At 48.0% G+C, this 12,158-nt stretch overlaps 1 protein-coding gene across 1 annotated transcript in view; it reads left to right on the top strand.

Annotated features, from left to right (window-relative positions):
- The window catches only part of SNTB1 (syntrophin beta 1), a 249,238-nt gene that overhangs the window by 108,494 nt on the left and 128,586 nt on the right, over positions 1 to 12,158 (top strand). Inside the window, exon 2 of the mRNA XM_061439537.1 lies at positions 1,506 to 1,722. Within this exon, the coding sequence (XP_061295521.1) occupies positions 1,506 to 1,722 (217 nt within the window). The remainder of the gene's footprint in view (positions 1 to 1,505; positions 1,723 to 12,158) is intronic.

Genomic DNA, 12,158 nt, shown 5'->3' with positions numbered 1-12,158 from the left:
AAAAAACAAAGTCTGACACTGTTTCCCCATCTATTTCCCATGAAGTGATGGGACCGGATACCATGATCTTAGTTTTCTGAATGTTGAGCTTTAAGCCAACTTTTTCACTCTCCACTTTCACTTTCATCAAGAGGCTTTTTAGTTCCTCTTCACTTTCTGCCATAAGGGTGGTGTCATCTGCATATCTGAGGTGATTGATACACCTCCCGGCAATCTTGATTCCAGCTTGTGTTTCTTCCAGCCCAGCGTTTCTCATGATGTACTCTGCATGTAAGTTAAATAAGCAGGGTGACAATATACAGCCTTGACGTACTCCTTTTCCTATTTGGAACCAGTCTGCTGTTCCATGTCCAGTTCCAACTGTTGCTTCCTGACCTGCATACAGATTTCTCAAGAGGCAGGTCAGGTGGTCTGGTATTCCCATCTCTTGAAGAACTGTCCACAGTTTATTGTGATCCACACAGTCAAAGGCTTTAGCATAGTCAATAAAGCAGAAATAGATGTTTTTCTGGAACTCTCTTGCTTTTTCCATGATCCAGCAGATGTTGGCAATTTGATTTCTGGTTCCTCTGCCTTTTCTAAAACCAGCTTGAACATCAGGAAGTTCATGGTTCATGTACTGCTGAAGCCTGGCTTGGAGAATTTTGAGCATTACTTTACTAGCATGTGAGACGAGTGCAATCGTGCGGTAGTTTGAGCATTCTTTGGCATTGCCTTTCTTTGGGATTGGAATGAAAACTGACCTTTTCCAGTGCTGTGGCCACTGCTGAGTTTTCCAAATTTGCTGGCATATTGAGTGCAGCACTTTCACAGCATCATCTTTCAGGATTTGAAATAGCTCAGCTGTAATGCCATCGCCTCCACTAGCTTTGTTCCTAGTGATGCTTTCTAAGGCCCAGTTGACTTCACATTCTAGGATGTCTGGCTCTAGATGAGTGATCACACCATCGTGATTATCTGGGTCGTGAAGATCTTTTTTGTACAGTTCTTCTGTTCTATTTTTCAGCTCTTACAAGTAATATTTTTGCCATCATAGATTTCTACCATTACGGAGTAAGTGTTTTTCTGTGTATTTCTTTACATACATGTTCTCAGCACTGTTTTTTGAAAAGATTGTCCTTGCTTCCCAACAGAATAATGGTAATGTGGATGGTCAAGGTGGGTACCAGATACCCTACATCTATACTGAATAATTGTGTTTCTTTTAACTAAGATATGCTTTCTCAGTCTCTGTTCATTAGTTTTCCAGCCTCTTTCCCAGAATGCACCTTATAATCAGAAAAGATAGACGTTGTCATAATCGAAAAAACCTGAGAGTCATTCTCAAGTTCAGGTCATCTTAATGGCAGATTGTAAAAACCACGTTGGCACCTAATTTATGGGACAAACAACTATTATCTGGGTTAGGGTCCTGTGCGGAGCTGGGCTAGTGCGCTCTCCGAAAGCCGCAGCCCGCCGGGCCCCTCAGCGCTGACCGAGGCTCACTGTCCCCTCTCTGCTTGCAGTGAAGTACATGCGCGAGGCCACCCCCTACGTGACCAAGGGCTCGCCGGTGTCCGAGATCGGCTGGGAGACCCCGCCGCCCGAGTCCCCGCGGCTCGGGGCCGGTGCCCCGGACCCGCTGGCGTCGCAGCCGCCGTCCTTCCACCGAGACCGGAGGAGCATCCCGCTCAGGATGTGCTTCGTCACCCGCAGCCTGGCACTGGCCGACCCCGAGAGCAGGTACGAGTGGGCAGGCCCCTCCAGCTGGCCCGAGGACCACGAGCTGTGTGTGTCACGTGCGCCCGCCTCCTCTCTTCCTCCCTCCTCCTTTTTCCTTCTTCCTTTATCCTCGCGAGGAATCTGTGTGTTAAGCTCTCGTTCCGGAAATTGTTGAATCGATGGCCTCAGGATCTTTTGTCTCTTCGCTGGGTCTGCCTCTGCCGGACGCTGGGCCAGTTTCTCAAGCTCTGAGCCTCAGTTTTGGCTTCTGTAAAATGGAAATAATTGAAATCCATACTTCCCTGAGTTATGAAGAGTAAATGAGGAAATCCACGTGAAGTACTTAGCCCAGAGGAGCCTTCCATGAATATAGGCTGTAATACTATGTATTATTGATGTCGGGTGGTAATAAGCGTGGGCTTCCCTAGTGGCTCAGTGGTAAAGAGTCCGCCTACCATGCAGGAGCTGCAGGACTGTTCAGTCCCTGGATGAGGAAGATCCCCTGAAGGAGGGAATGGCAACCCACTCCAGTATTCTTGCCTGGAGAACTCCATGGACATGTAGTTTGGTGGGCTACAGGCCACGAGGTCGCAGAGAGTCAGACACGACTGAAGGGAGTGAGCACGCATGCACAGTAATAAGCATGTCGCCTCCCTGGGGCCCTCATCTGTGCCCTCGGAACGTTCAGGGAGAGGATCTTCAGTGCTGTTTTCTGCTCTGAACCTCTCTTTATTCTCAAGAGAGGAAACAGAGTGGTTTGGATCCAAGTCTAGGATGCCGTTTCCCAACGTCTGTACGTGACTTCTTTGTCACAGGCTAGATACATAAACCAATCCATGGCAATCAGAAGGAGTCCTGGCAAGATGAGCGAATATTTGGGGTCTCTCTTCCCCCCCAAAGTCTTCGTCTCCTCTGCACAGAAAATGTACATCTGGAATGAAAAGAAAAGACGTGTAGAAAGGAAAGAGGGAAATGGAGCCAGCGAAGGGGGAATCTTGGTGACCTTTGCATCCACATTTAGATGCTAAAAATAGACAGCTCTCCTGGCCCTTATTTATAACATATGTGGGACAGCTGTGACCCTCCCGAGGAGGAAGTACTTGGCTAGGTTCAGGGCTGCTGGTGGGGAAAACCCAAAGGAAATAGAAACAAGGAGAAAGTTGCCTCCTTGGCTCCCAGCTCGGTGCTTTCTGGTTCTCTTCCCTGTGAACTTAGGCTGAGGAAGCTGCCGGCCCTTCTGACCCCAGCCAGCTGCCGTCTCCTCGGTCAGGGGTCAGAGATGGGCCTTTGTATGAGACAGCCCGGTCCCCGCAGAAGAGAGGAGGCGGGGAGGGCCGTTCCGAGGGGGCCCCGCCTGCCCGGTCCGCACGCCTGCTCCCTTCCTGCTGCCTCCCGGGCCGCAGCGGGCGTCCTTCGCACTGACTTTCCTCCTCCCTGACTTTTTTACCCACCCAGTCAGAACAAGTCCCTTCTCCCAGGAGTCTGAGGTCTGAGATTTCAGGTCTGATGAATTCATAACTTACCCGCTGCCGGTCTTGTGCCGGGCAGCATGCTAATCACTTTAGCCCGGACACTGCAAAGTGCCCGCCTTCGGGTGTGCCCAGCACACAGTTTTGCGTTGTTTTTAATGGCCTATCTAGGGTTGCAGAGAGATCTGTGAATTAGTTGCCACATTGACTAGTTGGGAAATTTCACGTTAAAAAGCCAGATTTCTGCTTTTCTAGTAAAATTAGAAGATCTAATGGTATCCTTAGGCCTACATTGCTGCAGGCAGGGCTCTAATCTGTAGCAGCCCAGGAAAGACTTCTCCTTCCAAAAGAGAAGGAGCTCTTCTCATCAGTCCTAATGCCTTACACTTAAGGGATTCAGTGCATCACCTGACCTGCCGGGGTGTTCAGTTTCCACCTAGTCCTTGAATTTGTAACCATGCTTAGACCTCTGCATCTCAGTCATCATCCCCATTCCACAGATAAAGATAACTGAGGCTCAGGGCTCATATAAGTCCCTGTCTTCATAACTAGTATGTGATACAACTGGGCTTTCATCTTGTTCCCATAGAATGGGTGACAGTGTTAGCTTACCATTACCAAAAAAATACAGAGACTAGAAAACCTGGGCTATCGTAGAAGTGGTTAATGCACTGGGGAGAGGGTTTGAGACAATGTCTAGGGTTCCTTTCAACTGTGGACTTACATGCTATCACATTTCTCCCAAGTGTTTAATTACCTTTTAAAGACTCTTTGGAGAGACATCAGGCTTTAGTTCAAAAAGTTTATTAAGGCAATGGCACCCCACTCCAGTCCTCTCGCCTGTAGCATCCCACGGGCGGAGGAGCCTGGTGGGCTGCAGTCCATGGCGTCACGAAGATTCGGACACGACTGAGCGACTTCACTTTCACTTCTCACTTGCATGCATTGGAGGAGGAAATGGCAACCCACTCCAGTGTTCTTGCCTGGAGAACCCCAGGGACGGGGGAGCCTGGTGGGCTGCCGTCTATGGGGTCGCACAGAGTCGGACACGACTGAGCAACTGAACTGAACTGAACTGATAGTTTATTTACAATGTTGTGTTAATTTCTACTATATAGTAAAGTTATTCAGTTATATTATACATATATACATTCTCTTTAGTATTCGTTTCCATTCTAGCTTATCCCAAGATATTGAATATAGTTCCCATTTTTTAAACTTTTATGTTGGTGCTCTTCAACTTGATCTCTGGTAAGTATATGTAGGGCCTCCTACAAGGTGAGGGAACGTCTGTCCTCTGGAGTGTGAGAACCAGCAGGGCGTGACTGCAGACGAGAATCCAGCTAAGCCAGAGGGTCCAGGAGGGGATTTTGGTCCAAAGAGATCCAAAACTGCTGACAGTAAATTAACCTTTCACAGTAAATCCATATATCATGTCACCATGATGTAAACTTTACATGTCTTATAATTTTTTCAATTATACCTCGGTAAAACTAAAAAAAAAAAAACTAGGTGACCCTGGTTAAATAAGAGAAGAAAAGAAGAAAGCAATAAATACTTTGTGAAACTCCAGTCACATGCTAGGCAGAGTATATTATACCATTCAAAAATACGGACTTTGCAAGACTTTCTTGGTGATTCAGTGGTTAAGGCTTTGAGCTTCCAATGCATGAAATGCAGGTTCAATCCCTGGTCTGGGAACTAAGATCACACATGCTGTGTGGCACAGTCAAAAAAAATTTTTTAAAGAAATATGGTATAGGGCTGGGCAGATTATACACGGCAAATGAAAACTAACGATGAAAACAAAAAGATCATCAGTCTCTCTTGATATATGACACGGTAAAGTGCAGACTGCAAAAGCGCAAAACAGGACACAGAAGGACTGATTTATGCTTAAGGTCAGAGTTCACAAGGAACAGATTTTTCAGCAGTTATGAACGCACATCAAGTAATAGAGCAGCAACCTCTACAGCAAAATCTGCATAAAATGCAAGAGGAAACAGAAGACACTAATGTTAAGTTCAACATACTGCTCTCAACCCAAGACAGGGCAGTTGGGCAGAAGATAAACAGACGTACAAAAGCCCCCACGTGCAGAATTAAGGAAGGTCTGGGTACATCACAGTCTTTGTACCCTGATAATAAAGAGTACAGTTTTCTTTTCAAAGCCACATAGAACATTCCCCAAATTAACCACAGATTAAGTCACCAAAAATTCTGTAAATTCCATAGAGCAGAAATAATGCAGACAACATCCCCTAATGATTGTAGAATGAAACTAGAAAGTGAGTAACAAAACCAAAGCCCAGAAAGCCTTTCTTCATGGATTTTTAAAAAGCTCTCTCTGAGATAAACAGCTCTTGGGTTGACAGGGAAATAGAAACTGGAAGTGTAGCTGTTTAAAAAGTAATGAAAATAATGCGTATATTAAATATAAAAGGGAAAGAAGGGAAAAGAGAGGGTGTTGACTTGTATCAGCTAACTCTATGGTGGAATCTTAGCTCCATCACTTATGTGTGAATTTAAGTATCTCATTTGATCCAAATTCCCTTAGGTCGCAGGTGCTCTAATCTCTGTTTTAGATGCCTGTGCGCACTCAGTCGTGTCCGACTCTCTGCGACCCCATGGACTGTAGCCTGCCAGGCTCCATGGGATTCTCCAGGCAAGAATCCTGGAGTGGGTTGCCATTTTCTTCTCCAGGGGACCTTCCCGACCCAGGGGTCAAACCCTCGGCTCCTGCATTGGCAGGCAGGTTCTTTACCACTGAGTCCCCTGGGAGGCCAACCTCTATTTCATAGACAGTGAAATTTAGTTCAGAAGCAAGAACTGAAGCCAACAGGAAATCTGGGATTCAGACCCAGGCCCGGCTGACACCAAGCTCAATTTCTTAATCAAGGTACCCCGTTGCTTCCAGCTTTCAGCACCTGCCGGGGCAGCCCACCTGACCTGTAAGCACCACGACCAGAAATTAACGGTCTTCTGGCTGCCGAAACCTCGCTTCTCGGGGCTAATCCCCTCGGCTGGTGCCACACAGCTACTTAGCGTTTGCATTAAAAGCTCTAATGTTCAATTTCTCAAATCAAAGCAGCCTCGAACGGCAGGTAGCATTGCTGCTCTCTCCGTGGAGAAGGTCGCCCAGCAGGCACTGAATCCACAAGAATGTGTCGCTGCCAGCGCTGCTTGTCAAGGACTGCAGTAGTTTTTCTCTTTGAATTCCACCTCTTAAATGTCTCTTGTGTTTCATGGTCCCCTCTTTGCCTTCATGGCCACTGCCCTCGTCCAGGCCCAGACTGTCCCGCATCCTGGAGACCACGATCTCCAGCCTCTGGGCTGAGGGTCTGAGGATCCATGGCAGCGTCAGGTTGGAAACAATGGGCAGAGCAAATGTAACGCGCTTACTCGTCCTGGAACCATCCTGCCGCCACCCCTAGCCCGTGGAGAATTGTCTCCCATGAAACCCGTCCCTGGTGCCAAGAGTGGGCTCCACTAGTCTGCGCTATTTGGGCAGATTTTTACTGGATGCTTCCCTGGGGGCTCGGATGGTAAGGAATCTGCCTGCAGGGCAAGAGACCCGGTTTCAATCCCTGGGTCGGGAAGGCCTCTGGAGGAGGGGATGATTACCCTCTCCAGTATTCCTGCCTGGAGAAGCCCATGGACAGAGGAGCCTGGCGGGCTACAGTCCACGGGGTCACGAAAGAGTTGGACACACTCGCAACTAACACTTTGACTACTTTCCGAGTTTCTAGTTTGCCCTCTGACATCCCCGACATCTGCCCTACTCACAGCCAGCCAAGGGAGTGTGAAGCATGCAGAATCTGTCCGTTTGGTCAAAACGGCTTCCTGTCGCCTTCACTAGAATTGAAGCTCCTCGGCACTGTGATTCTGCGCCTCTCCTAACTGTCCGGCTCTGCTGCTCCCGTCGTTTGCGGCCAGGAGCCCTTAAACACCCGTGCCTGGCCTGCGCTCGCCTCCCTGACGGCTTCCGAGCACCCTTCGGCCTCAGCACGCGTGCCTTGTGTGGAGATCCGTTCATGACAGCGTCCTTTATAATGACTTAGGATTGTTGTTTCTAACATGATAACCCAGTTCCTAAAGCCAGAAGACCCTTGAGGTCTGGGATGCCCCGTGCTTTTAATATCCCAACTTTCTAAAAATTGTTATGAAGAGAGATAAGCAGCAAGTGATAGAGGACATGGAGGGAAATATTAAGAGAAGGTGCACCTGAGTACTCATCTATTCTTGGCACCATTGCTCATTTTCCATGTTTTCTGTAAATTTGAAATTATTTCTTAAAAAAAAGCTAAAGACCTGCACACTGCCAAAAAATCTCAGCTTTCTAGAACATTGCTTGATCCAAGAAGGCATTCAAAAATATATGATATGTTAATAACTGATAAATGGCATATTTATCTGCCCATTTGGAGTATTCTTAACTTTTCAGAAAGTTCTTTTTAAAAAATCTTTCTCTAAATAGTCTTGGGAATAAGAGGAAAAACACCATTCTATCCTGCCAGGCTCAGCAAACTTAAATCAAGAGAGTTAATTACCCAAGCCCATTTCTGGGTTAAAAGCAGACGAACCAATAGGGAGGGTGGGGTACAGAACTTTGCTGTGACTCTGTATAGTGCTAACAGTAACAGACCCTACAGTAGATCTTCACGGTTAATTTGTGGAGCAGGGCACCAGTGTTTCTGTTTAAAGATTTCTTTGTGTGTCTGTGATGGCTCTTCCTGGCTGCATGCGGGGTTTCTCTAGTTGCGGTGGGTGGGGGCTCTTCTTTCCTGTGGGCGTGGGCTCCTCACTGCAGTGTCTCTCTCGTGGGGCGTGGGCTCTTGGTGTACGGCCTTCAGTAACTGCTCATGGGCTTAGTTGTATGTGGGAGATCTTCCTGGACCAGGGATCAAGCCGCATTGCAAGGTCGATTCTGAACCGCTGGACTGCCAGGGAAGCCCACAGCACACACCAGGGATCGAGCCGCATTGCAAGGTCGATTCTGAACCGCTGGACTGCCAGGGAAGCCCACAGCACACACCAGGGATCGAGCCGCATTGCAAGGTCAATTCTGAACTGCTGGACTGCCAGGGAAGCCCACAGCACACGCTTTTTGTGAAAATCAGTGTACATCTCTGTTTACTGCATACAAGTGAAAAATTCACAGAAACGTTACTGTGGCCCAAATGGAAGACCTCCACTCAGCACGCCATGGTTCAGAGGGTATGGTCTGATAAATCCTATAGTGTGCACGGATTCGTTCCTTCAAAGTTCTCTCAATGATGTCACCGCAATTCAGCACCCAGACTTCAGTTCAGTCGCTCAGTCGTGTCTGACTCTTTGCGACCCCATGAACCGCAGCACGCCAGGCCTCCCTGTCCATCACCAACTCCCGGAGTCCACCCAAACCCATGTCCATTGTGTCGGTGATGCCATCCAGCCATCTGATCCTCTGTCATCCCCTTCTCCTCCCGCCTTCAATCTTTCCCAGCATCAGGGTCTTTTCAAATGAGTCAGCTCTTTGCATCAGGTGGCCAAAGTATTGGAGTTCAGCTTCAACATCCTAGACTTCAGCCAGAGAGAATCAGAAACCTCATTAGAGACACAGTACATCCATCTCCAATGTCAAGGGGTGGGTACATGTTAACCAAACAAGTCAGGATTCACTTGTAAGGCAGTATGATTGTCAAGCAGATGGAAACACTCGTATAGGAGGATCGTTACGTCCCCATTAGGGGCAGGCCGTATTGGAAGACCAGTGTAAATAATAAGCCGAACACCAGAACTCCAAGTGACAAAAACACTGCAGAGTTTCGAGGCAACCTAAGCAACGCATTCTTTCTGCATAGGCCAGCTCTGTGAGAAATTCAACTGTCACCAAGGTTATCAAGACAAGATATGCCAATCGACCTTAAGAAATGTATTTCAGGTGAGGAAGCTGGAAGCCGTGCCTTCCCAGATCCAGAGGTCTTTGCCAAGTGTCAGTTGCTCTCTCTGTGCCCCCATGGACTGTAGCCCACCAGGCTTCTCGTCCATGGATTCTCCAGGCAAGAGCACTGGAGTGGGCTGCCCTTTCCTCCTCCAGGGTGGCTGTTATACCAGTCTCTGCTCCACTGGGACTGCCGTCTTCTGGGTCTGTGTGTAGACGGGCCGGGTTCCCCAGGCGGCTCACCCTTGCTGTCTTAGATTCACCTGGGCTTATTTCTGATGGGATCAGAACAGCGGACTGAGTTTTTCTGATGTAATTAAATCATTTTCCAGTCCTGGCGCCCTGAAGCTGCTCCCCTATCTCCTTGTTCAGAGTTTTAGATGATTCCAAATACTTCAATTACACATTTATAAACAGATGGTCTTTCAGCCGCTCCCCTGCAACGGAAGAGTCATCATTTTTACTGGTTTAGCCTTATTTTCTCCTTTTTCCACATTGTTTCTTTGTCCCTCTCCATCCTCAGAGCTTAGGTAAGATTCTCAACTGTATTCTTTAAACTTAGAAGACGATTGGGACTTGCCTGGTGGTCCAGTGACCGAGACTCTCAACTCCCAATGCACGGGGCCCAGGTCTAATCCCTGGCTGGGGACGCAGATTCCCACATGTCACAGCTAAGGTGGGTTTACACGCCACACCAAGGTGAAAGGTCCCACGTGCCACAGCTGAGACTCTTCACAGCCGATAAATACATTGATTAAAGTAAATACTTTCTTCAGAAAAGAATACTATTGAAAAGTTCCCTGCCAGAGTACACAGTAGTACATCCAGAGTATCGATTCGTGAGGTAGTATAGCCATCTTCACTCCACAGTGAGTCCTTGTTTGTGAACAATGTTTCTCCTGGAAGGAGGCTCACGAAGCATGTATTTTCTTGCTTCTGTTTTCCTCACTCTTGGTTGGACACATCCTGGTGGCCTCATAACTGAAAATATCACCAGCAGATCATGATTGATGTTAACATTTTGGAAACAAAGAGAAAATGTAAAATCAATTTATAAGGGTGCTGTCGTAAGTGGACACAGTTTAAGCATCTGAAACAGAGGCCCAGATTAAAACCATTATCAATGAATAAAACTGTGGTGTCGAAGTTAGAAAATATGGGTTTGAATCCCAATTCTGTCGCTTATTCCCTTCAACTTTAGGCAAAGTATCTAATCTCTCTGGTTCCCAGGTTCCTTATCTATAAGATGTGCTTTATTTTAAAATACTAACCACATAAGATTGCTGTGATGATTAGATGACTTAATGTAGATATCCGGGCAGCGTAACCATGGCATAAACGTAGCTTTCAACCAAAATATCCTCATTCCTGGGTGCGAGAGGGGTGGGTGGGAGTGTGGGGGTTCTTTCCAGCAGAGAGGAGTTTCTGGGTCATCTCACCAAGCTGCTGAGCAGAAGTTATTTGTAAGACATCCTTTCACAGAGGGTTTTAGCCTGTTGAAACGAATGGCTCTCTGCAGAAAGGTCAGTTCCAGTTTCCTATCTCCTGGGCTCACCAAATCTTAGCTGTCATCTGTGTATCTAGAAAGACTTCTGCCCACCCAGCATTCCCGGCCACCACCCCACCCACAGCCTGGTTCCAGGGGTGCGCATGGTCAGCTTGAATGCTCATCCCTTAGTTTTCAAGGCTCTCCTACCCTTTCTTTTAATACCTAGGAGTTGCCTTGTCTTTCTTGCCAGCTTAGCATTACATTAGAACCTAAGCAAGCCAGCTTGTCCCATCACCCTGTACCCCACGTGTCCAGGTGTTCACTGCAGAGGGTCTCCGCGTTGGCACTGACCAGCTTTGTGCTGGAACTGGACGCCTCCTCGCAGGACTACGGAAGTGTGTGGTCGGTCGTGTGTGTCATGAACAGAAGCCAGTGTTCTAGTTTTCATCCTGTCTAAAAAAATAAGTTAAGCTTTACTGTCATGTGGAAAACTGAAGCCCGACAAACGAGTGCCAGCCTCTGGACGGCCCACCGCTTTCACCTGCCCGGGCTCCCCCACCACCTAGAGTGCCAGCTGGGCCACGCTTATTGTCTCTGTGTCAGTCCGTTGATCTCCCTTCTGTCTGCTCTTGTTTCCTGCTCCCTTTTGGCTGCACTGGGTCTTCCTTGAGTGTGCAGGCTTCTCGGGCTACGTAGCGTGTGGTCTGCAGTGACGGGCCCCGTGTCTGAGGCAGGAGGGCTGAGGCGCCCTGCAGCGCGTGGGGTCTTAGTTCCCGACCAGGGGTTGAACCCACATCCCCTGCATTGGGAGGCGGATTCTTAACCACCTGGACCACCAGGGAAGCCTCTGGTCTTGTTTCTTATTTAGACAAGTCCAGTGAAATATTTTGTTACTGTAGGAAAAATGTGCATAAAACAAGAGATGGCCTTGGTGTTTGTTTGACTGTGCTCACATCCTGCATTTGGGAAATATAGAGAATTGAATATAAACTCTGTTTCAGCAAAAGATGGTTGGGAAGGGGGCATTCAGGGAGGTTGGGCTGAATTAGTCAGAAATCTGACATAGGAAGTCCTAATCAGTTACATATGCGTGCGCTTAGTCGCTCAGCCATGTCCGACTCTTTGCGACTCATGGACTATAGCACACCAGGCTCTTCTGTCCACGGGATTCTCCAGGCCAGAATACCAGAGCGGGTTACCATACCCTCCTCCAGAGGGTATTCCCAACCCAGGAATCGAACCCAGGTCTCCGCATTGCAGGGGATTATTTACTGTCTGAGCTTCCAGGGAGTTTTTTATGTAATTTTATTTGTCTGTTATTGGCTGGGTCTTCGCTGCTGCGAGGTCTGCTCTTTAGGTGCAGTGCATGGGCTTCTCGTCGCGGTGGCATCTCTCACTGCAGCCTTGTGTGGACTCCAGGGTGCGTGGTTTCAGTAGATCCATCCCTGTACACAGGCTCAATAGCTGTGGCACTCGGGCTTAGTCACTCTGCAGCCTGTGGGATCTTCCCAGATCGGGGATTGAACCCATGTCTCCTGCATTGGCAGGTGGATTCTTTGCCACTGAGCCCCCAGGG

The sequence above is a fragment of the Bos javanicus genome, chromosome 14 (genome assembly GCF_032452875.1).
Source record: "Bos javanicus breed banteng chromosome 14, ARS-OSU_banteng_1.0, whole genome shotgun sequence".
Lineage (NCBI taxonomy): Eukaryota > Metazoa > Chordata > Mammalia > Artiodactyla > Bovidae > Bos > Bos javanicus.
Note: the sequence above shows the minus strand (reverse complement) of the source record. Positions and strands in the feature narration are given on the sequence as shown.